The sequence below is a fragment of the Meleagris gallopavo genome, chromosome 6, assembly GCF_000146605.3.
Source record: "Meleagris gallopavo isolate NT-WF06-2002-E0010 breed Aviagen turkey brand Nicholas breeding stock chromosome 6, Turkey_5.1, whole genome shotgun sequence".
NCBI lineage: Eukaryota > Metazoa > Chordata > Aves > Galliformes > Phasianidae > Meleagris > Meleagris gallopavo.
Window position 1 is genome coordinate 30,301 of NC_015016.2, and position 24,760 is coordinate 55,060.

The 24,760-nt window shown below is 53.6% G+C and overlaps 2 protein-coding genes across 2 annotated transcripts in view; both read left to right on the top strand.

Moving 5' to 3' along the window:
• The window catches only part of MAP4 (microtubule associated protein 4), a 241,347-nt gene that overhangs the window by 9,330 nt on the left and 207,257 nt on the right, over positions 1 to 24,760 (top strand). The window contains 2 exon segments of the mRNA XM_019616165.2: positions 6,436 to 6,686; positions 14,756 to 14,821. Coding sequence (XP_019471710.1) covers positions 6,455 to 6,686; positions 14,756 to 14,821 — 298 coding nt within the window. The 5' untranslated portion in view covers positions 6,436 to 6,454.
• Positions 23,742 to 24,760, top strand: part of CDC25A (cell division cycle 25A) — a 13,782-nt gene continuing 12,763 nt past the window's right edge. The window contains exon 1 of the mRNA XM_031553809.1: positions 23,742 to 24,001. Coding sequence (XP_031409669.1) covers positions 23,742 to 24,001 — 260 coding nt within the window. The remainder of the gene's footprint in view (positions 24,002 to 24,760) is intronic.

Here is a 24,760-nt window from a genome sequence, read left to right on the forward strand (position 1 = left end):
TTCAGAGCAGCCCAGGCTGCCCAGGACCCCATCCAACCTGGCCTTGAACATCTGCAGGGATGGAGCATCAGTTATTCTCAGTTTGCATAAGTGCTGAATTTAGACTTTATTTTTAACTCCTTTTACTTAATTGGATGAGAAACAAAGGGGGAGGGAGGCACACGATGCTGAGCACAGCGGTCCCTTGACATCTCAGAGCACTGCAGTTTTCTCTCTGTTAATAGCAGGTCTGGCTGCAGTTGTCAGTTTGTGCACAGGGCTTCCATAACTTGGAGGCGCCTTCGCCTTCACCTCTCTCCAGCAGCTGACCATGAGCTCTGTGCAGAGCAGCTCCTGCCATATGGGTTCCTGCCCATAGCCTTCTTGGAGCCCACAGGCTGTCCTGGGACACACACTGCATCACCAGAGAGCTGCTGTTCTGCAGAAATCTGTGGCAAGATCAATCCCTCAATGACAGCTGAGGTAAATGTCAGAGTGAGCCAACTTTCTCGTGCTCAGGGATCACAGTTGAGGTGTGTTCCTATGGCTGCTGCAAAGCCTGTTTTAAGTGGCAGCAGAGCACTGAGTTCCCTTGGAAGAGTAGACACAAGTGCAGGGATGAAAGGTTGAGTGGTGCAGTGATCTGTCCTTGCTGATACAAGGTTTGCATTTCTTGAACAAGATCATCCTATGTCACAAGGCTTTGGCCCTGGAGAGGCTGGAGCAGCTTTGTCATCTCACTGCTGTTTGGTTTTTACGACCGTTAATTTAGGCATTAATTTACGTAGGCCTGAGGTCTTTCAGCAACAGCAGCTGTTAGAACAATCTGCAGAACAACCAGATCTGGTGAGATTTCTGTTTGCGTTTGGGAGCAGTGGCTCCCAATCCTTGCTGTCTCACGGGTTGTGTGAATGTGTGCTTTGCAGATCTGCCTGATGTGAAGATGGGGAGGGATGGAGAGCTGATGGCTGAGTCATCTGTGTGCTGGGCGTGGGACAGGATGGTCCTTAGGGGCCCTTCCAGCCCCTTGATCACTGAGCACATCAGGCTGCTCTTCCCAAAGCGGTACAAAACTTGTCCACTTGCTTGCAGCTTAATTAGGGCTCAGTGCTGGCAGTGGGGAGGAGGTGTGTGCTGACCTCTGCCCACATTGCAGCCTTCCTGGAGCTCGCCCAGCCTCCTGCCCAGCCTTCCTGTGGACGTGGGATCGAGTGCAGGCTCTCCATGCTATGGATGTCTGAAAAGCAGGAAGGAAGCAGAATTTGTCTCAGATCTCCAGAAAACTGGGAGAACTTTCCCAACACATGCGGATGCCGGGAGACTGATGCCTTACTTTACTAATTAGTAAACTCAGCTCACTAATTTACATGCTATCTGAATAATTGTGTATGGCAAAGCGTGCGTCATTAGCTTCATTAATGCTTTCCTGAAGAAATTTGAGTTGATGGAAATGTTTGGAGCTTGCAGAGCAGAAATGTTTGTTATGGGCTCATCTGCAGCCTGGCTGTAGAAGCTGCAGTCGCTAAAAGTTGAAGGTTGGACACGTTTTGGAGTGCAGTCAGCGAGTGGGAAGGTGGCCACGGTCAGGCTTCTGCTCAGACTTCATACAGCTTACGGAGTTTTTCCTCTTTTGCCTTCCCCTTCTGCTTTCTTGGGCTTACTTCCTTTTTCTGACTTACATTTTTATTTTCCTACCCAAAGCACACTCTGATGTGTTCCACCCGCAGCTTTACCCCGGGCAGTGCTTTTGCTCACACTGTTCAGATGGCCTCCAGCTGTCCTCTCCCAGGTGGACCAGCAGTGCTTGGAGCAGCTGCAGCTCCCTTCCTTGTCTGCTTGGGTCCACGTTAACCCCTGCTTCTGCAGCGTGTGAGCCCACAGGGACCTCAGGAGTAGCTTCAGGGTGTGTGCTGTCATCCGGAGCCTGCTTGCTCTGCCGTGCTGTGAGGGCCCTTTGCTGCAGGAGAAGCTCAGGTGAGAGTGGCAGCCTGAGCTGGGGGCTGGGGAAGTGGAAAGGGGGAGACAGCAGATGTATGGAGAGGAAGTGGAGCAAGCTGCACTGCCAGCAACAGTGGTGGCTGGAGCTCTGTCTCCTCTCTGAAATGCTGTTGACAAGCACAGCTGTAAGCCTATCTGAAGTGAAGAGTTAACACTGCATTTATCTTGCATGGCCATAAGCTGATTGTGAAGGTTTGCATCAATTCTCATCGCTTTACGCTTACTGGCATGTGATTCAGCGGCTGCTGCCTACCAGGTTCCCATTTTGAGCTCACTGCAGTGTTCTTCTATCAAGCAGGTTGGGCACCTTGCTCCTGCTGGGGTGGAGGGACCAGAGGGACCTCCAGCCTCGGCCCTGCTGCAGCTCTGTGATCCTAACTTCTGTTAGGAAGATGCTGCTAAAGGACCCGCATCTCGCTCTGAAAAGGATCCCGTAGTAATTTGAGTATTTCCTGTGAATGGGAACATGCACAGGATGAACCCCAGATCTTCTTAGTGCCGTCCATGGAAGGTGAGATGGCAGCAGTGTGACTCACCGCCAGCCTTTCTGGAGGCAGGCATCCTTTCCGTGTGACTGCTGCAGCTGGGGATGACTTAGCATCTCTGCTCCTCCTGCCTCGTGGAGCCCACGAAGTGCCCATGGGAGCACAGCTAAGAAAAGCACTGAGTGACAGCCCCAGCCCTGCTCTTCTCTATGGCGAGGAGCTAATTTTAAAGAGTGAGGGGATCTGCTGAAACAATACACCTGCTGCCAACAGATCAGTGTGTCGGCACCTCCCTGAAGCAAAAGCAGGAGCGGGGCAGTGGTGCTTTGTTGCTGTTTTCACTTAGCCATACCACGCTTGTGAGCAGATGGTGCCCCTTGGTATGGCTGTAGGAGAGGATGTGCTGTGAGGGATGCTTGCACCCAGCCCTTCGTAGGACCAGAGGTCAGAGGGAGCCTGTCCTGTACCCGCTGCTCTGGGGGAGGTAAGTTGGTGGCACGGCCGGGCCTGTGGAAGCAGCTGGCAGCTTTGTCATTTGAGGGGCACCCTGCCCACACCTGCCCAGCTTCCCCATCGCCATCTCCAGGCACAGAATCTGGGTCGGACTGATCACAGCTGCGGTCAGACTGCGTGCCCGCAGCTGCAGCGTGCTCTGAGGAGCTGCAAAATGGAAATGCAAAGTTCGGGAAGCAAATTCCACTCTTCCCTAGATGGGAAGCCAGAGGCAGCGGCGTCTGTGAGTAAGCACTGTTGGTGCCACTGCTGTCTGCAGAGGGTGGATGGGGGGGGTCCTCCTGGGAGAGGCTGCTGGAAGGAAATGTTCTGCGAGCAGTGGCTGCTGGGGTTTGTTTCCAGGGCCTGTGGTGTGTGCTTATGGCCTCTGCTGTGCTGCTGTGGTCAGATATTGAGGGAGACGGGGGAGGGGGGCAGCGATTGGGGATGGGAGACCCCATGGGTGGGCTGGGGAAGGGGGACCTGGGTGGTTGGGGGAAGGGATGGGAGTTGGGTTGGGGGGGAGAGGATGCAGTGGTTGGTGAGCATTGGGAGCTCCAGGACAGCAAGTCTGATGTTGGCAGTGGGTGGAAATGACTTCTCTCAGTTCAGCTTGCTAGAGGAAGGCTTTGGTGTGCTGAAGTGAGAAGGTTACTTGCTGGATACGCGCAGATTCCGGGCACAAAGCAGAGCAGGTGGGGCAGATATGGGTGTAAGCAACCAGCTGCTGCTGGGACGTGAGGAGGTCTGAACAAATCATTTTGCCCTGGGGAAAAAAAAGCCAAGAAACAAAAAGAGGGAAGGATTAATTTGCTGTGGAGCAATTTGAAGGCTTGGAATGGGCTGAAGAATGCATGGCTACAGGAAAGCTCTTTTCCTCTCCTCCATCACTGTGGTTGCTGTGGGCCCGTGTGCCACGCTGTGCTCCTTCCCACACCTCACTGAGCTCCAGGGACATCACCATCATTATGGACACGGCACGGCTCAGCCAGCCGCTCTTCCACCATTGCTGCTTTCCCTTGGGCTCTGCTCTGTGAGCCCTGGGTTGGGTGTGGGGTGGGAGCTGGGGCTGCTCCTGCTGCAGTGCCAGAGGTGAAAAGCAGAGGAGCAGCTCTGAGTGCAGCGTTGCATTGGGTGCCCTTTCCCTCTGCTGGTTCCTGCAGCCCTGCAGTGCTCCATGTAGGTTGGCCAGCTGTGGGCCAGCTGCTCTGTGTGCCAGAGCCCACGTCTGTGTTTGCTACAGAAATGCAAAAGGGCTTTTATTAGTTGCACTGATATTTCTTAACCTAATAAGGAATGCAGAAATAACGTTAAATATAGACAAGGAAGTGTCCTGCTGATAAATCTGCATCACCTCATTATTAGTTTTTCCCGGCAGCTGGGCTGTTTCAGTGTCCCAGCTCCTATGCAGGTCTGAAACAGAGACCCGGTCAGTGCTACTCCATGGCAAGTATTAAAAAGAGAAGTGGTTCCACCACAGTGATAGGAACAACAGCTGCGTGGTGTGAATCAGACTTGTGATGGGATATTCCTGTGCCAGAGGGCACTCTGGGTGGGATCAGCCTTAGTTTGGGTTTGAGAACTCCTGCTGGGATCCCCAGCCCTGTTCACATGGCAGCTCCTGCTCTGCTGGTGCTCTGCAGGCATTTGCAAGGTTAATTCACACAGAGTCACAAAGTGGATGGGTTGGAAGGGACCCCAAGGATCACGAAGCTCCAACCCCCCACCAATGCAGGGCCACCAACCTCCACATCTCACAGCAGCCCAGGCTGCCCAGGGCCCCATCCAACCTGGCCTTGAACACCTCCAGGGATGGACGGGGATCCACAGCCTCTCTGGGCAGCTGGTCCAGCACCTCCCCACTCTCACACCAAACAACTTCCCCTCACATCCAACTGAAATCTGCCCTCCCTCACCTTCCAACCATTCTCCTGTCCTGCTGTTCTCTCCCCTTTCCAAGAGCTGACTCCCCTCCTGTTTAAGGCTCCCTTGAGGTCCTGCAGGCTGCACTGAGGTCACCCCGCAGCTTCTCTTCTCCATGCTGAATGGAAGGCTAAAGGAGTGATGACAGAGATCTCAATAGAGCAACAACTAAGTAATTTCTAGGCCATCTGAATGCCACTAATAAGCCTTCTCTGCCTGCAGGGTTATGGCAATGCACGTTTTATGAGTTTTGAACCTGGCTGAAGTCGCCCACCTGGCACAGATTGCACTGGGAGGGGATGCTCAGTGCTGAAGGGCTTCTCTGTAGGGTGGTTGGGCAATGGTTTCCAGTAGAGTGGGAGGATGGCAATGACTTGCTGTTTGGACAGACCCTAAATTAAGTTGTCAAGGCCCCTCCTGTGCTTGGAATTAAAATAGCAGGCACATTTATGGATGTGGATGTGTGAGCTGATTGCAGTCATTGCACCCAGCTGCCTTTTGCTTATGATTATTTGGAGCGAGGTTGACAAGAGGTTTCCCTAAATGCCATTGACATAAAGTTTCAGGTTTGGATGTGTTTTGTTGGTGTGGGACCCCAATATGGTGCTTACAGCAATGGGTGCAGGAATCCAGGTTGCCCAAGGAGGCTGTGGATGCCCCATCCCTGCAGGCATCCAAGGCCAGGCTGGATGTGGCTCTGGGCAGCCTGGGCTGCTGGTTGGGACCTGCACACAGCAGGGGGTTGGGACTGGATGAGCACCGTGGGCCTTTACAACCCAGGCCAGTCTAGGATTATGATTCTATGATGTGATTTTGTGTCTGCAGCTCCAGCACTGCTTTGTCTTCGTGTAACTCAGTGGCTCTCGTTGTCTGTCTGTTGTGAGGAGCTTAAATTCACTACTGAGCTATAGACTGGGGAGGGGAAGATGAATGGTGGCTCTTTCTGCCTCGTGTTCCCAGTTTTAGCTTTGTGTGTGCTGTGTATCTGTGCTCCACTCTATCTTTTATTCCGTGTAAACGTTTTACCTTCCAGTCCAAATCCCAGGGCTAGGATGGGTTTGTTGGCATTAGCAAGGTTTGTTGAGGACATAAACGCTCTGCTGGATCCAAAGCGTTGCTGAAGTATCCATCAGGTTACGTAAAACCCTAATCTCCATAGGGGAGGCTGGGTGGAGGCCGACCAAGAGCTAAATTCGTGTGCGTCACACTTGTGTGTCTGCTGCTGAGGACCTGTAATTAACTCACAGATCTGAGGCAGGGCACAGATCGATGTCGGGCTGTTGGTGCAGGCCAGGTTTTGCCCTTCCATGTTCTGATTTAGTTCAGGGTTGTGATGTAACGTCCCGTGGTGCGTAGCAGTATTCATGCAGTACGACCTGATGGGGATGGTGAAGGTTTTTGCTTTGGTTCTGTACTGTGAGGAGGGTTCTGTGAACATCTGGGAATTATTGAGCACTAAAACAAATGTTACTGCTTGTGCCAGCCAAACTCTGAGCTTACAGCATCCCTTACTAAAGCACGCTTGTTTCTTTTTCTTCTTCCCCAAATGGTGTTGCAGGTTGCAAAGGTGCTAAACCATGGCTGACTTGGATCACAGCCTCAGCCTTGCGGATGCTCTGACAGATCCACCTCCCGAGATTGAGGAGGAGGTGAAACGGGACTTCATTGCCACGCTGGAAGCAGAGAAATTTGACGACGTGGTTGGAGAGACGGTGGATAAAACAGACTATGTGCCTCTGCTGGACGACGACGATGCTGGGAGCCAGGAACCAAAAAGCAAAGCCCACGCTGACAGCATTCAGGTGGAACGTAAGTGTCTGAAGTACAAGAGCAAACCTGCTGCACTCAGCACTGCAGGACATTCCTCTCACTGTGGTTTTGCTGGGCCTACTACAGAATGTCTTTAGATGTTACTGGTTTAAGGCTGAGCCAGTTATTTTAAGAGCTAAGGGTGAGAGTTCAGATTCTGCTCTGCCTTCTGTTCTGCTGCTTGTAGAGTCGTTCCTACTCAGCACAAGATGCTGTTACTTATAATAATGATTTGCAGGCTGGAGCTTTTTAGAGGAAGCACACTGAGGGGTGTGAGTGGCACACTGCTGTCGCACATACAGTGCTTCCCATCCCAGAACAGCACATGGTTTGACGACCCCACATGCAGTGTCCAAAGCCTGCTGCCGAGGAGGTGTGCACCTTCATAGGGCCCACGCTGTGCACTGAGCAGCTGAGGCCGAAGCCCACAGCTGAAGCCTTCTTTGTCCTGCAGTCCAAGGATCTGCTGCTTTTGATTTAGAGCCACGGAACTGTTTGAGTTGGAGGGGAGCTCTGAACGCTCCCAGGTCCACCTCCCTGCAGTGACCAGGGGCACCCGCCTGCTGCTGGGGGTTGTGCACTGCATGCTCACATTCATTGGTTTGCAGCTCTGTCAGAAACTGAGATGAGGGACCCTGGCTGAGTGAAAAGGAAAGCGATGAGATGTGAGGGGGACCTTTCTTGTGCTTCTCAATACATCCAGCACAAGAAGGACGTGGAGCTCTGGGAGCGGGTCCAGAGGAGGGCACTGAGATGGTCAGAGGGCTGGAGCAGCTCTCCTGTGAGGAAAGGCTGAGGGAACTGGGCTGGTTTGGCTTGGAGAAGAGAAGGCTGCAGGGAGACCTCAGTGTGGCCTTCAGTGCTTGAAGGGAGCGGATAAACAGGAGGGGGAACGGCTGTTTGTGAGGGTGGGTGGTGATAGGACAAGGGGAATGGTTTTAAAGTGAGACAGGGGAGGTTTAGGTTGGATGTGAGGAGGAAGTTTTTCAGCCAGAGGGTGGTGAGGCACTGGAACAGGTTGCCCGAGGAGGCTGTGGATGCCCCATCCCTGCAGGCATCCAAGGCCAGGCTGGATGTGGCTCTGGGCAGCCTGGGCTGCTGGTTGGCGAGCTGCACACAGCAGGGGGTTGGGACTGATGAGCACTGTGGGTCTTTGCAACCCAGGCCATTCTGTGATTCTGTGAATACATACTTGGGTTCTTTGTTCCCCCTCGGATTGAGGCTGGTTACCTGTGACTTTTGTTTTTGCTACGTCCCAAAGAACGCTGATCCCTCCTGGAGGGGTGACCTGGTGGTTTCCTGCAGAAGAAAGTTTGTTGACATTTTCTTTGCTTTAATCTTAATGCTCATTAATGCTGATGAAAGTGGGATGTGCAGGAGAACTGTAATTAACATCTACCAGCAGAAATGAGGACTGCAGGGCTGCGGGGTGGGGAATCACACAGAGGGAACGTGCTCTGTTTTGGAGCACTGGGTTGCTTTGTTTAGAAGCGAGCCAGGTGTCCTGCAATACAGAAAGTACTGCTCAGGATTTTCCACCTAACACAGTTCATTAAACTGGAACAAACAATGGGGAAGGAAGGAAGTGGGCAAGGAGGCTGTAAGCCATGGAGCTTTGCTCTATTCAGATGTACGTTATCCCATTCAATTATAGGAACTGTAGTGACAGGTATTTGTGTTTCAGCACTGCAGAAAGGGGAGGAGAGAAATACGATTGTTAATGCTTTTGCATATGGCAGAAGGGTGTTTTGAAACAATTCTTTGTGCTGCAAGTAGCAGATCCTGCAATATCTCAGCACCAGATTTTTTCAGTTACTGTTAACATCTCAACACAACACGTGTTTAAAATACCCATTCCCAGCTTTGAAGCCCCATTCCTCCCCTGGGTGTGTGCCTGGGCAGATGGGAGCACCATTCTGCATCTGGTCTTGCTCCGGAGAGTTGATTTTTCCCTTTTTTGGGATAGTTGCAGCACAATTATGAGCATTATCTACATCTTTGGCAAGATCAAAATGAGACAGTAACTAAAGAGACCAGACAGCATGCTTGCCCAAGTGGATTGGATGTGATTTTGCTTTCCAGCTCTGTACCTCGTGCAAGGAGGGTGAGGATTGTCACTCCACACCTTCAAATGATGTCACTTTACTGTAGGCTTGTCTAGCATTTCATCTTTTATGTCTTAATTAGTCTGATAAGCTTTTCCCCCAAAGTGATCAAGACACGTATTTCTCCTGGAGCCTCTCTCCCTGTTTCTGATTGCTTTAAAGAAGCTGTGAAGCTGCATGCTCCTATTCTGAGCCCATACAACACGATGTGAAGCTGCATGCTCCTATTCTGAGCCCATACAACACGATGTGAAGCTGCATGCTCCTATTCTGAGCCATACAACACAAAGTGAAGCTGCATGCTCCTATTCTGAGCCATACAACACAATGTGAAGCTGCATGCTCCTATTCTGAGCCCATACAACACGATGTGAAGCTGCATGCTCCTATTCTGAACCCATACAACACGATGTGAAGCTGCATGTTCCTATTCTGAGCCCATACAACACAATGTGAAGCTGCATGCTCCTATTCTGAGCCCATTCAACACGATGTGAAGCTGCATGCTCCTATTCTGAGCCCATACAACACGATGTGAAGCTGCATGCTCCTATTCTGAACCCACACCACACGAGCTGTCTGCCCAGGAGCCCCAGCACAGCCCTGGGGAGGCACAGTGAGTTCTGCTCCCTGCCCCCAACCTGCTGCAAAGAGCCCCAAGCTCCTGGCAGAGCACAGCAGCTCCCACAGCAGGCACTCAGCCGCTGCCCGTTCATTTATTGATGTTAAAGGCACAAATGTGTTCAGACAGTGCACTGTCTGCTGCCCTTCCCCAGTCAGGAGAGGTTTCATCACACAGCCTGGCAGGCTCCAGCTATTTTGGGTTTGTTGCACTCTGTTTCTAAAGCCACGAGCCAGGTTAGGTAAGTTTAAGCTGGGACTGGAGTTGTTTGACTTGGAATGCAAAGAGATGGAGAGGAGGAGGAGGTGCTGAGCGTTTTGTGGCCACCAAGATGCATCCTAGAGCAAAGATTTAATAATAGTTAATTTTAAAAATGTCACTGGAAAGGCACAGATTAAGAAGAAAGCGTTTTATTCTTTCTAACAACTGGCCGAGCATGATAATTTGCTAAGTTCTGGGGTAATCCTCTTACGACCACGGGGTCTTTACGTAACGCTGAGGGATTGCTGTGGGCCCTGCCTGCAGCCCAGCACGGCTCTGCCCCGGGCTCAGCAGTTGTGGGGTGCACAGCTGAGCTGGGGGTGCTGAGGCAGGAGCGAGGGCGGCTCTCCTCCTGTGCACTGAGGGCCGAGCATCTTCTGTGCAAGGAAAGGGTCGTTAGGGGAACGTGAGTTCCAGCAGCTCCCAGCTCCTGTGTGATGGCCCATTCCAGGTGAGGACCTGCGCTGAGTTTCCGCAGTGTTTGTGCTGCTGGGGAAAAGGTAGAGCTGTGCTGTACCACCTGCTCAGGGCCTGGCCACGTGCGTGCAGACACACTGCCTTCCTGCGCTGGCCCAGCTCGCTGCTGCGGCTATAGAGGGCTCCAGCAGGTTTCTTGTTTCGCTGGGGACGGCAGTCTGGTCATCCCAAGCACACGCACAGCCACGAGATGGCTCTGTGGGTGCTGCAGGCACAGCTCAGCGCCCTTCTGGGGGGCACGCAGAGCCGCTCCCAGCCTGCAGCCGAGCCCCAGCGCTTCCCTCTCCTCTGCGATGGCAGCGAGCATCCTTCTTGCAGAAGAAAATGTTCGTGTTTGGTCCCACGCAGAGCTGAGGGCAGAGGATGTGCCACATACTCCTTTCTTCAGAGGGATTATAAAGTCAGCAGGTGGTGTTAGATTCTTGTACCATGGTCTCTTATGAGAGAAAGACAGTATTTAGAGGGGTGGGGCTGGGGGCTGTGGGGTCCCTTCCAACCCAGCCACGCTGTGATTCTGTGAGCTGAGCAGGGCAGGCTGTGTTTTCCTGCTCTCGTGCCTTCAGATGCTGACCTGCCCGTGTGTCTGTCCTGGAACGTGAAACCAGGCAAGCCTTTTACATTCAAATTCTCCTTAGTTCCCCAGGTTAGAAGTTGAAAACCTGAACCAAGTGCCATCAAGCAGGCAGAGCTGTAAGCCTTTCAGTGACTCTGGGCACTGAGCTTGACTTCTGCTCCAGAGCCATTTTGAGGCAGAAATGCACGAAGTGAAATAGCCCAAGCTATTACTTGAGACTTTCCATCTCCTTTTGACCTTATGATGCTGTTACCAGCACTTTTGTTCCCACTCATGCCTTTTATCTGAGCTCTCCAGCCAAGTGAGTGCGCTCACATGGGTGCCAGACCACGGAGTGCTCAAGGGCTGTGCCCACAGCCCAGCCCTCCCCAGCTCTCTCTGTGCCCTCCTTCATCCCACACTGATGGTGAAGCCGTGCTCTGCCATGGCTGCACTCACATGTGTGCTGCACCGACTGGCTGCTGTGGATTAGGGCTTCTTACATTGGCACCATCCATTTGCTTGAGATTATGGGTTTAACAAATGCTGCCTTAAATTTGTTTATATAAAAACAATCCTTTGATCCGCTGGCCAGATGCAAATACCATCTTGTGATTTTGATGAGGATTATGTAGTTACAGCATCTTGACATGCTTTTGTTTTTAAGCAATTTAGAGTATGAGGGAGGAGGAGACCCGGGCCGCAGGGCTGCACTCAGCCATCTGAGATTCCATTGCTCCAAAGGAGCTGACCTGCAGAGCCACAAAAATCAGAGCTGCCCCGGCAGAGAGGAGCTGTTCTCATGGAAATGTGTGGTTGGTTTGACTTGATTTTCCAGAAGCAGCCTGTCTTCCAAAAAGCCCAAACTTTGAAGGAAACTGTTTTACCTGTTCGTCACCCTCCGAGATGAGAGGTAACAGCCTCACGTTGTGCCGGGGGGGTCAGGCTGGGCATTTGGAAGTATTTCTTCTCCAGAGAGCAGTCAGGCACTGGCAGAAGCTGCCCAGGGGGTTTGGGGTCATCATCCCAGGGGGTGTCCAAGAGTGTGCACATGGGGATGTGGTCATGGGCATGGTGGGGTGTGTGGGGTTGGATTTGGGGATCTCTGAGGTCTTCTCCAAACTTAATGGCACTGTGATCCTTCCAAAGTTGTCGTTGTTCCAGAGAAGGGCAGAAGAAAGCACGTGGCTTTCTGATTCTTCTGCTCACGTGGGATTTCAGGGGTCAGCCTGAAATCTTGTTTGGCTTTTGCCCAGTTTTGTTTGATTTGGAGATACCCCCACATACCAGCAAACATCACACAGAATCACAGAATGCCTTGGGTTGGACCTCAAGGATCACGAAGCTCCAACCCCCACCAACACAGGGCCACCAACCTCCACATCTCACAGCAGCCCAGGCTGCCCAGGGCCCCATCCAACCTGGCCTTGAACACCTCCAGGGATGGACGGGGATCCACAGCCTCTCTGGGCAGCTGTTCCAGCACCTCCCCACTCTCACACCAAACAACTTCCCCCTCACAGCCAACTGAAATCTGCTCTCCCTCACCTTCCAACCATTCCCCTGTCCTGCTGTTATCTCCCCTTTCCAAGAGCTGACTCCCCTCCTGTTTAAGGCTCCCTTGAGGTCCTGCAGGCTGCACTGAGGTCACCCCGCAGCTTCTCTTCTCCATGCTGAACAAGCCCAGCTCCCTCAGCCTGTCTTTGTAGGGAGCTGCTGCAGCCCCCTGCTCATCTTTGTGGCTCCTCTGGACCCTCTCCAACAGCTCTCTGTCTTTCTTGTGCTGGAGGCTCCAGACCTGGACACAGTGCTGCAGATGGGACCCAGTGAGGGCAGAGCAGAGGGGGACAACCACCTCCCTGTCCCTGCTGGCTCCCCTCTGCTGATTGAGCTCAGGATTTGCTTTCTGAATTGCAAGAGCAAGCATAGCAGGCGTGTAGTGTGTCCTGCTCATCCCTACCTTTCTTCTGCCAGTGGGAACTAAATAGGGAACAGAATAAGATGGTGCTCTTCTGGAGGAAGGCATTTATTCTTTGTAGACTGCATTTGATGGGCTTCAGTAATGTTTCAGTGGGTTCTGGTTTTGTTTTAAACTTGCTGTGCCCTCGACAGGGGAGGGTGTGTTGTGCTGAGTATGGCAGAGGGTAGCTGCCTTTGCTACCTGGGGATTTCAGTGGGACTTCTCTTTGGATGAAGTGTTTACATTCTGAATAGCTGCAATGCACCAAGTGCCACCAGCACAAAGTGAGCACAGAGTGGTTACCCTGAGTGCCAGCAGCCCAGTCTGACAGGTAAACACTTCTGCACCCCTAAGCTGCATGAGGAGCGTGCTGACAGATGGGACGTGCAGCACGCAGCCCTGCAGGGCCAGCCAGATCTCAGCTGCTAAGAGTGCCGTGCTGGGGCTGAGCTGCTGCAGTGCCATGCTGAGGGACAGGGCTGCACAGCCTGACAGCAGGAGGAGCTGCTGTGTTGGGCTGCTAAGGAGCGGGTCCAGGCATTCCTGCAGCATCCTCAGGCACCCGGAAGGGATGTAGGTGTATGTTTTGCTATAAGCTGTCTAGCAAGTTCGTGTTGGATCTCTGTAAAACAAGCCACTGGAGGAACTGCAAAGCATTCCGTTCTGCTGTGCTGAGGGCTGGGTGGAGCCCTGCAGCTCTGTGTCCCAAGTGCTCTTCCATGCAGCTCTGTTCTCACAGCTCGTGCTGGGGAAGGGACAGCACTGCTCCGTGTTGTCCTGGCAGTGACTGAGGGGAATCATTTCAGTTGGTTTCATCTCTGCAGTGGCTGACAGTGAGCAAAGGGACGCCCTGAGGAGCTGAGCTGCTGACACAGCGTGTGCTGCATCTGTTCTGAACCAATGCTGTTGCTATTGGTCATGCAGTGGTTTTGCCTTTCCTCTTTTCCAGTTCTGAAATAGTTCAGAATAAGTTCAGGTAAATTGAGTAGAGTTTACTGAAGAAATTAGAAAACATGTTAGGATTTGGTGTTTGTTGTAAGGGTGATGTGTGTCGGTGATATTTTGATCCCTGGGGCTAAGGGTAGAATGCAGTTTGGATTCTGGGTGGTGGTGTGTGGAGCCAGGAGCTGGGCCCATTGATGCTGGTGGGTCCCTTCCAGCCTGGGGTGTTGTGTGTTGCTGTGGATGGAGGTAAACTGCCCTGTGATGTTCAACTGAACCCAAGCACTGCTGGCAGTCAGTCAGGATAGCAGGCTACTGACTGAAGCAGCTTCTCTTTGCAACAAGCACTTGTGTGCAGTGTAGCACAGAAGGTCTGTATTGTTGGGTTAGGAATAAAAGTCCAGAGGTGTCACTGAATATCCCCTGTGGTCATGGTGCCTGGTGCTGGTCCTGGGTTGGTGCTGTGCCATGGGGCTGTGAGTGGTCATAGGATCACAGCATGGCCTGGGTTGCAAAGGCCCACAGTGCTCATCCAGTCCCAACCCCCTGCTGTGTGCAGGTCGCCAACCAGCAGCCCAGGCTGCCCAGAGCCACATCCAGCCTGGCCTTGGATGCCTGCAGGGATGGGGCATCCACAGCCTCCTTGGGCAACCTGTGCCAGTGCCTCACCACCCTCTGGCTGAAAAACTTCCTCCTCATATCCAACCTAAACCTCCCCTGCCTCATTTCAAACCATTCCCCTTGTCCTGTCACCACCCACCCTCACAAACAGCCGTTCCCCCTCCTGTTTATCCGCTCCCTTCAAGTACTGGAAGGCCACAACAAGGTCTCCCCAGAGCCTTCTCTTCTCCAAGCCAAACCATCCCAGTTCCCCCAACCTTTCCTCATAGCAGAACTGCTGCAGCCCTCTGACCATCTCAGTGGCTCTCTTTGTGGTCACTGTGCCGTGGGTCTCCATCGTGGGCTCCTCCATGACTGGACGGCTCTTCCTTTGGAGTTTCACGTGGCACAGACTCAGTGCCATGTGGGTGCCTTAATTCATTTCCAAACAATTCTGGGGAAAAGTCCTTCTGTGTTTCGTAACGTAGGCATTGCCCTCCTTTTGAATTGAGGTCAGGCCATGCTAACGCTGCCTGTGCTTTGTTGCAGATCCTTCAGCCACTGGGCCAACTGTAGTAGAAAATGGTGACCATGGGATGGAAGATCACCGCCCAGGTAAGTGCCAGCACAGAACCTGTTGTCTTCATTTGTCCTTGGAGCAGTCAGAGCTCCCTGTGAGCAAACAACTCATCTTTGTCAAGTATTTCTCTGCAGAGGGTTGGGTTTATTTTGTCTTTCTTAGATGAACTCCTTTGTTTCAAATACTTCAAAGAGTTCCATTTGGAGTTGGATTTTGCTTCCGTGTGTGAAGCCGTGCTCTGAGGCTCTGTGTGGGTTATCCACACTCACTGAGGGAAGGTGGCATCCAGGGCACTGCTACCCAAATGGCTTTCCAGGAAACCCGGATATTCTTAGCAGAGCTCTCTCCTAACCATAACATAGCAGAAAAGTATGGCATCTGTTCCCAGTGGGACGGGTGGGAATGTTTCTTTCTTTCCACCTCTACTCAGTACTCGTGGAAGTACTGAGAACTGCTGTTTGTTCTGCAGCTTTTCTTGGGTGCTTCCATGGCTGCCTTGCTGTAACTCTGTCCTAGTGCTGGCTTTGGCTGTGTGCTGTCAGAGCTGAGCTCTCAAGCAGCACAAAGGTAGCTTATTCCACAAGAAACTTGTGATAAGTGGACCAATATTCCAGACTGGCAAGGAGTCTGGAACATAATTCATCTCTCTATCAGTATGGCACATGCTGAAGTTAGTTGTCTTCCAGCAGCTGCCTTTAATGACAAGCAGCAGTTCCCTCTTTTGAGACCTTCTGCTGTCGGTGAGGTTTCCAACCCAATTCCAGCTGAACTCTTCAGGATGAGCAGCACAGCACTCCAAGGCTGCATGCAGAGCCAGCAGGGAGCTTCTTTATGATGGAGTCAGCCTTGACTGCCATGACTTGTGTCGTCCTGCTGGTCACAGCAGTAAGGATGCTCCTGAGCTGCCCAAGGAGCACTTCCTGTCTTTTTAACACATAAATGACAGAATCAGGCATAGGACTTGGCAAGTATGGCTGTTGAAATGCTTTGGGAATTTTTACAGAACTCCTGAATTTGTGCTTTAAAGGAATTCTTGTTACGTTTTCAATACGAGTGTTCTGGGGGTTTAACTCCTTGTGCACTCAGTGTGAACAGCTGTGATCAAAGATACCTTTATGTGTCTGCAGCCCTTCAGTTTATTCATATCATCCGTCTTTATGGGGCAGAGCTGGATTGTTTTTCCTGGTAAAGGCTGTCACAGAGTGACATCAAAGCAGCAGAGGCAGCGTGTCAGAGGCAGGCATCGAGTTGATGAGGTTCCTTGGAACAACACGAGGTCTGTACAATGGAGCTGTTCCACTGTTTCTTTCCCCGCCACGCTCTTCCTTCTGGAATAGCAGAAAAACCAATGTTCCTGCATCTGAGAGCAAGGGATAAATGCTGCTTATAAGGCAGGTAATGGAGACTTTCACTCCCACGGAGCTGAAGAGCAGCTGAAGCCATGCAGAAGCACAGGGAGGTTGTCCCGGTGGATGTCAGTGGGCTCCACGCAGAGCGAATGCTGCTGTGTTCTGTGTCCAGGCAGCACACCGTGGGCTCTCTTGTGTTCAGCTGCTCTGTTCCCTGTGCTGCCTCTCGAAGCTGCAGTGATCCTGTGGCCGTGCCGTGGGGCTGGGATAGGAGCAGCTGTGAGCAGGGTGATGCTCGTGGCGTGCAGCTTTCTGCTGGGAGAAGGCTGAGCCCGGAGCTGCAGGGAGCGCTCAGCAGCGCGCTGTGTTCACGTTGGGTTCCCAAACAGACTTAAGGGAAGTACTGGGGAAACGCAGTTAGGGAGTGCAGGTGTCTGCTTATCTCCCCAGTCTAGAGCATGGGAAGCGTGGCTGTGCTTCTCACCTATCCAATAAATGAAGGTGTTGACTTGTCCATGTTTCGCTGCTCACTGCCCCAAATCCCAGCAGAGTGTGGTGGGGACAGCCCTGCACTGACTGCAGGATTGCTCTCATGTAACCATGATGCATTTATGTGATGGATGTAGGGATGTGCATAAGTCAGTATTCCAGAAAGTAAAACCTGTGTGCCACGGAGGTGAGAATCACAGAATCCTAGAATGGCCTGGGTTGCAAAGGCCCACAGCGCTCATCCAGTCCCATCCCCCTGCTGTGTGCAGGTCACCAACCAGCAGCCCAGGCTGCCCAGAGCCACATCCAGCCTGGCCTTGGATGCCTGCAGGGATGGGGCATCCACAGCCTCCTTGGGTAACCTGTGCCAGTGCCTCACTGCAGAGCGGCAGCTCTCTGGGGAGCTCCATCTTGGCACGTTGTTTCCTCACTCTGTGCGTGTTCTTGTGCTCTGGTCTGGAGAACCTAAGAGCTACCGAGCAGGAGCTGTGAGTTGGGCCCCCAGCACCAGCTGGAAGCATTCATTGCTATTTCCTTATAAGGGTAAATGGAGCAGCAGTTGCTGCAGTGCTGGGGGGGCAGCCATGCATGCCTGCTGCACGTGGGGTGGTGTGGGAGTGGGGAGGCAGCAGTGAGTGCTGCAGTGGGCCTGACTGCTGGCTGCACAAGTTCAGAGTGCCCAGTGAAACTAACAGCAGCTCTGAAACAGAAACAAAAGTGATCTTTGAACAGCGCTACGTTTGCAACTCCTGATGTGGGATATTTGCCCAAAGTTCAAAGGAATTATGTTAAATAGTAAAAAAAAAAAATAAATAAAATTTGAAAGGCCAATTTATGGAAAGAAATCCATCAAGGGTGATCAGACGGACGAGTGGGAGCAGCGCTCATTGCCCGGTGCTGTCTGCTATCCTGCTGGGAGCAGTGACCTGCACTGGCTGTGCCCCTCTCCCTGCTTGGCTGGCCCATGTCTTTCTCTCAGGTCGGGCCACAGAAATGCTTTGCCACCAATTTCAGTGCAAATTGTGCTTGTAAGCATCATCCTGAGCTGCTGCTCCCGCAGCAGTGTGCCACTGATGTGCACTGATGGTGTCTGATCACGGCTGATCTTTGCAGCACTGTGCCCTAGCATGGCTGGGCTGCATTCACAGACACCTGGGAAGCAAACTGTGCCATTTCTGATCTGGCTTTTGGCAAATGTCCTGGCTGCACGAGATGAAATGTTGCTTGTTGTGCAGTGTGCTACCTGAATGTTCATGTTTACTAATGACTTGCGCTTTTTTGCCCCTTTCCCCATCCCTTTTCCCTCTCCTCCTCCTTTTCCCCTCTTCTATTTTCTCCTCCTAGAAGCCTAGACTGTCTCCTAACACTGGGGCTGCCACTGTCACAAGACCAGTGTCCTTTTCTACCTGCCATTGCTCTTCTAAAATCTTCAGCATTTTGCAGAGCTCTTGCTTTACACCTCGGACTTTGCGTATAGAAGAAGCCAAGGGCGGCAGCGCCGCGGCCGACCAGCCCTCCTCCTCCTCCCTCTGCTCTGCAGTGCTTACCGAGACCTTCCTTTCTTTCTGTAAGCACAGCTGTGCCCTGTGCTCGTTCACAGTTTCGGCTCTCCTGCTGCGTTCACATCACAACCGCGGCTCCGTTTTCGCTTGAACCACTTCTAACTTGCAGCTGAACGCTGCTGTCGTGGGTGTTTCACAGCAGAAGGTTGGGGATGGCACTGAGAGGTGAGCGCTGTGACTGCAGCACTGCTCCCTCCCTCCACTCACGGCTCCTGGAGCAGTGCCGTCCCGCTCACCTTTCCCTGCTTTGACACCTTCCCGTACGAGCTTCTTATCTCTAATGGTGTCGTCTTAAAACTGAGTGTTTCCACCTCGCAGCCTTTATCGTGGAGACTTGAAGAGCGGATTAGGAATGGCCGCTTTCCTCTGGGCTGTGAGGGCTGGGCTGTGGGCATTGCCAGCGGCTGGGGATGGAGAAGGCTGGGAGGTTTTGCACTGCGTTGGATGAGAAACTGAGCCGGGGTTCTCGCAGACCCACGCGTGGGTTGGTTGGGGATGGGGGGGTCGTATGGTTACGTTGCTTTGCCCACAGCATCTGCTAAAAGCACGGGATTTGTCTGAGCCCAAAGCCACTCTGAGATGCAGAATGATTCTCCACAAGCTCTTACTGTAAAACTTTTGCCAAAAAAAAGGTAGCTGCTGCTTTGGGAAGAGAGTAGCTGTCAGTTAGACCCCCCAGTGCCCCACTGTCAGCTGCATTTCAGCAGCAGCCACGCAGTGGCTCGGTGCAGGAGCAGCACGGCTCGGTGCTCCCACCGCCTGCAGCTGCCCTCCGAAGCTCCCCCTCCAACAGAGGCCCATCCCATCTTCATTATTTGGGACCATCTCAGCCCTGGTGCCTCCCCACCCCATGCCTGGCGGCTGCAGTGGGTGCTGTGTCACCAGGCCCGGTTCCCTGGGGCCGTGCCGTGCACTGGCCCAGCGGCGGCTCTGCCCTCCTGGCACGGCCTGACGGTGCAGATGGGGCGAGGAGAGCGCTTGGGGCCCTGCTCTTGGCAGGAGGTTCTCTCCTCCTTTCCTGTTGGCTGTTGCCAAAAGCAGAGCTTTGTGTATTTGTTCATTGAAGACCTCCCGTACCTGTTTGCTGAGCTCGGTGCCTCGAGCCGGCCGCTCACCTTTTGCCTTACGTGGCCCAGGAACAACGTGAGGGATTTTCAGGCTGAGCAGCAGAGCTCTGCAGGGTGCCCACACGCAGTGCCCCGCAATGCTTTACTTTAGCCAAATGTGCACCGCTGTGCAGGTGCTGCTCCTGGTGCTCCTGGAGGCCCATGGGGTCACCGAGCCCCCAGTGCCCCCAGCAGCACCGTGGGTCCCTTCCAACAGGAGATTCTGTGCCCCCGTGGCTGCCGATGAAGCCGGGGCACTCAGGGTGCAGTCACTGTGTCACACGCGATGCATTCCATCACCCTGCCCCTGTTTCCCCCAGATTTCCGTCCTTGTTTTCAGCAAGTTTACAAACCCGTGTGTAGCCATGGCTGGAGGAGGAGCTGCTTATTTCCTCAGCCCTGACCCCCTCCCGTGGCCCTGTGTGCCAGCACGCCCTGCCCGTGTGCTGCAGGTGGGCTGTCCTGCTCAGCACTCAGTTCAGTGCTGCAGGTGCCGCCGGGAGCCTCACGCTGTGCCAACAGCTCTGCACTGTAAATGGCTACCTGGGGGTCTTTGACTCTTGGTTTGTTCTGTCCTTTTTTTCACCGAGTAGCGACCAAATGTGTCACAGTTTCAACTCTGCTCTCCCTGATTTTGTCCAGGTTTCAGAGGTAATGATGTATTTGCAGGACTTATTCTCACCTTTCCGTGCTTATAAGCCTATCTGCTGTCACCTCTGGTTTTCCTCGCTGCTGCCAGTGCTGTGTTCCGTGTGAAGCTGTGTATCACTGCTGAATAAACCACTGTAATAAACGCCTGAAACGAACCTCCTGCGTTGTACTGTGGTGAGAACCTCCTTGGTGCTGCTGTGTCCCTGCTCTCGTGGCTGGGAGTTTCCAGAGGTAAAGGCTCAGAGCAGCACGCAGTGGCTGTGCCGTCTGGTGGGAGTTTGCAGACACGTCCATCACAGCGCAGCGCATCGGAGCTGAAATGCTTTCGGGAGCCACTTGGTTGGGTGCTTTGTAGGGGATGCGCAAATAAAAGGAAGGAAAAACAGTTCTCACAGCACTGACAGGAGAGGTGGGGGCTGCTTCCTTGATGCAGGGAGCAGCAGCACGCGTGGAGTAGCTCTTGGTAGCAGCCGGTGCTCGTGGTGGTGCTGGGGGTGTTCAGCTCGTGCTGGGGGTGCTGAGCTCCTGCAGGGCTCGTGGAGATACGGCACGGCTGTGCGAATCTCATCCACGCGTAATGAGATTCCTGAGCGTTGCGATGACTGCGTGTGGCTGTTGGATTTTGGGGTGGTTATTTGGAGATGGAGCACAGAGGTGGTGTCCCGTTGGTGAGGGGCAAAGCCGGGGGACGTCCTGCTGCTGTGGGGACGGAGCCGTGCACGCAGAAGGGCCAACTCTGCCCAGCTGCTGCAGGGCAAGTGCAGGACGTGCGGAGCTGTGCTCTGTGGTGCTCCAGAGCCGGGTTCTGCATCGTGTTTTGCTGCTGCTGGGCTTTAAAGGGGTTGCATTGCAGTGCAGCCCTGAGCCCCTCCTGCTCTGCTCCATGGCTGCGCTTTGTGCAAAGCCCACGTGGGTGACTCAGGTGGTGCCCACAGTTTCCTGCCTTCTCCTGGTTAGGAGCTTGGGAATTGCAGTGACTGTTCCTCTCTGAACTCCCCCTTCGTGTGCACCTCGGGAGGAGCTGCGTGGGGTTTGGATGCAGTGGGAGCAGCTCCTTTGCAGAGCCCTGATGTTGGGAGATGAAATAGGGGAAGTGTTCCTCAGCAGCAGGGGCAGTGGCTGCTGCCAGCACGGACCTCCTCTTGCAGATGGAAGCTTTCAGTGTGAGGAAGCAGAGATGTCGTGGTGCCCCTTTGGGGTCAGGCAGGTGTGCATCAGCTCCATAGCACTGATGGGCCCAGGAGTGACTGCAGTCCTGAGTTCTGCAGCACAGGGCAGTCCTCTGTGTGCATGTTCTGCTGTAGCTGTCCCATCGAGATTCCTTTCATGTTGTGTTTCTTTGGAGCTGTAAGTTCAGTTCCTACCATAGAACCATCATGGAGAGCCTGGTCTGGTGGTGGCAACCCTGCACATAGCAGGGGTTGAAACGGGATGATCACTGTGGTCCCTTCCAACCCACCCCATTCTATGATTCTGTGATTCGAACCATCCAGGTTGGAACAGACCTTTAAGGTCCCCATGCCCAGCCCCAGCCCACCCCACCGTGCCCACTGCCCACATCCCCACAGCTCCTCAGCATCTCCAGGGACCCCCCCACCCCCTGGGCAGCTGTGCCAGCACCCGACTGCTCTTTGGGAGTGGGAATTGTCCCTAACATCCAACCTGGCCCTCTGCTGCCGCAACGTCAGGCCGCTCCTCTCATCCCATCCCCTACCCAGGAGCAGAGGCCGACCCCCCTCACCACCACCTCCTTGCAGGACTTACAGGGAGCGATAAGGTCACCCCCGAGCCCCGCTGCTCCACGCTGACCCACCCCACACCCTCAGCCGCTCCCCCAGCACGGTGCTGCAGACCCCCACGCCCCGCTCCCCTCTCTGCACACACTGCAGGCCCCCCGTGAGGGTCCCAGCCCTGAGCACAGCGCTGCGCTGCAGCCCCACCACTGCCACGCAGAGGGACGGTCGCCTCCTGCTCTGCTGCCAGCACTGCTGCTCACACAGCCGGGATGCTGTTGGCCTCCTTGGCCCCTGGGCACTGCTGACATCTTTTGTATTCGTTTTCCTTACAAAATTCAACCTGCACGGAGCCTCAGTCCCGTCAGCAGAGGGCTGTGATGGGCAGCACGGGGTGCAGGCGTAACTGCATGGGGGAGAGCAGTCAGCCCGTGCTGCCCAGCCCAGGGAAGGGACGGCTCCTGCCCCAGCACTGTGAGCACCGGCAGCTCTGCAGAGGGCTTTTTGTTGCCTAGGGGCGTGTTTTAATGGCTGTTTTGGGTTTATGTGAAACAAATGATGACTTCTGCTGACGGGCAGAGCGGTGCCTTTGCTTCATGCCATGATGCAGTAACACTGCTGGACATCTCCTGTCTGCTTTCGGGGAAAAATTGACACTACTTCCCATTCCAGGTGCCTTCCTGTACATGTTCTGCAAACTGTGCTCTTTCTGAATCCTCCTGGAACTGCTTTAAATGCAATGCATGGTCTTGGTGCTGTGATACAAGCTCTCTTTTTGGTAATTTTAATGAATTGCCGGATAAGAAAAAGTAATAACAGCAAGTTGCTCTTGCTGAAATTTTGTATTTTGTCTCTTCTGCCCTGCACAGGAGTGTGGGCTGTGGGCTGTGTCCCATGGCAGTGCTGGGGCTGTGGGCTGTGTCCCATGGCAGTGCTGGGGCTGTGGGCTGTGTCCCATGGCAGTGCTGGGGCTGCAGGCTGTGTCCCATGGCAGTGCTGGGGCTGTGGGCTGTGTCCCATGGCAGTGCTGAGGCTGTGGGCTGTGTCCCATGGCAGTGCTGGGGCTGTGGGCTGTGCACAGCACAATTTGGGTGCACAGCAGCCCCCCAGGGCCATCCCTGCACGGTCAGACCTGCGGTGCTGCCCACATTCCAGCATTTGCTGTCCTCTGACACAAGTGGGGAGGCTCTTTCCCTGTGTTAAGTGACACACTCAGGGAGATTTTCTTCCTGGGCTGTAGTCTTGTTTGCTGCTTGTATCAAATCAGCTTAAGCCGTTGTGTAACGAGCTCTGTGATTTGCAGGGCCGTGCTGTGCTTCCCAGGAGTGGGGCTGCAGCCCTGGGCAGTGGGGTTGGAAGGGGGAGGTGGGGATGGAGGGCAGTGGGGATGCAGAGCAGGGCTGTGGGAGCTGGCAGTGCCGTGCCCACTGCTGGCTGTAGGTTGGACCATCACTGTGCTTCCCTCCTCGGTGCTCTCCTATCAGCCTTCCTCTTCTCCTTGTCCCATTCTGCTTTTAAGCTTTCATTCACAAGTGCACCATGTCTTCTTGAGTGCAAAATAAGCTCGCAGAACTGTTGAGGTTGGAGCTCACCCCCACCATGCCCACTGCCCGTGTTCCCCATTGCCACGTCCCCAGCACAATAACACCTCCCTGGGCAGCTGTGCCAGCACTGACTGCTCTTTGGAGGAGGAATTGTCGCAGCCTGACCCTCCCTGGTGTAGGAGAGACAAGCAGGACTCCGTCCACTCTGTTCTATCACCCGTGGGCAGGTCATGCTCTTAACCCACGCTCACATTGCCCAGTTTTCCTGTCATTACCATCTCTGGGACATTTCTGCATCCAAAAGAGGTACTTTCCTTTTTCCTCCCTCATGCCTGGGCTGACATCCCCTTTCTTTTCTTGCTTATTCCAATAGTTTATGGTACATTTTTTAGCAGCGACCTTTTAAATAAGTGGAGTTCATATGAAGTTCATGCTTGCAAGGCTTGCCAAAGGAAACAGCGCATTGCAGTGAAATAAGCATCCAAATGGAGCTTAGTCTAAAACATAACCACCTTTTTGCTATGTCTGATGTCATCATGCTGCTGTCCATCATATTTGGAAAGTTGTGGCTGTCGGGCAAAGTCCCCGGAGACTGGAAGAATGGAAACATCGCTCCCACTTCAAAGATCGAGGGGAAGGAGGACCCAGGGAACTACAGGCTGACGGACATCACCTCTGTGCCTGGGAAGATCATGGAGAAGGTCCTCCTAGAAGATGTGTTAAGGCACACGAGGGATGAGGAGGTGATCCCAGACAGCCAGCATGGCTTCACCAAGGGAAGGTCGTGCCTGGCCCACTGGAGGCCTCCTGTGATGGAGCGATGGCATCGGTGTATAAAAGGAAGGCAGCTGATGTCATCTGTCTGGATTTGTGCAGGGCCTTTGGTATGGTCCCTCACCACAGCCTTATCTCTAACTTGGGGAGATATGGTTTTGAGGGCTGGGCTGTTTGGTGGATGAGGAGTTGGAAGGCTGTAGACAGAGGGTTGTGGTGAGTGGCACTGTGTCCAGGTGGAGGCCAGTGATGAGAGGTGTCCCCCAGGGCTCTGTCATGGGACCGGTGCGCTTCAACGTCTTCATCAGTGACATTGATGATGGAATTGAGTGCACCCTCAGCAAGTCTGCTGATGGCACCCAGCTCAGTGATGTGGTTGACGCATTAGAATGAAGGGATGGCATCCAGACGGACCTCGACAAACTCAAAAGGTGGGCCCATGTGAACCTCATGAGGCTCAGCACAGCAAACTGCAGGGTGCTGCACTTGGGTCAGGTAATCCCAGATACCAGTACAGCCTGGGAGAAGAACTCCTTGAGAGCAGCCCTGAGGAGAAGGACCTGGGGTCCTGCTGGATGAAAGACTGACCTTGAGCCAGCAGTGTGCTCTTGTAGCTTGGAAGGTCAGTGGTGTCCTGGGCTGATCATTGAATGGTTGGGGTTGGAGGGGACCTTTAAGATCATGCAGTTCCAACCCCCTGCTACAGGCAGGGACACCTCCCAGCAGAGCAGCTGCTCACAGCCCCATCCAGCCTGGCCTGCAGTGC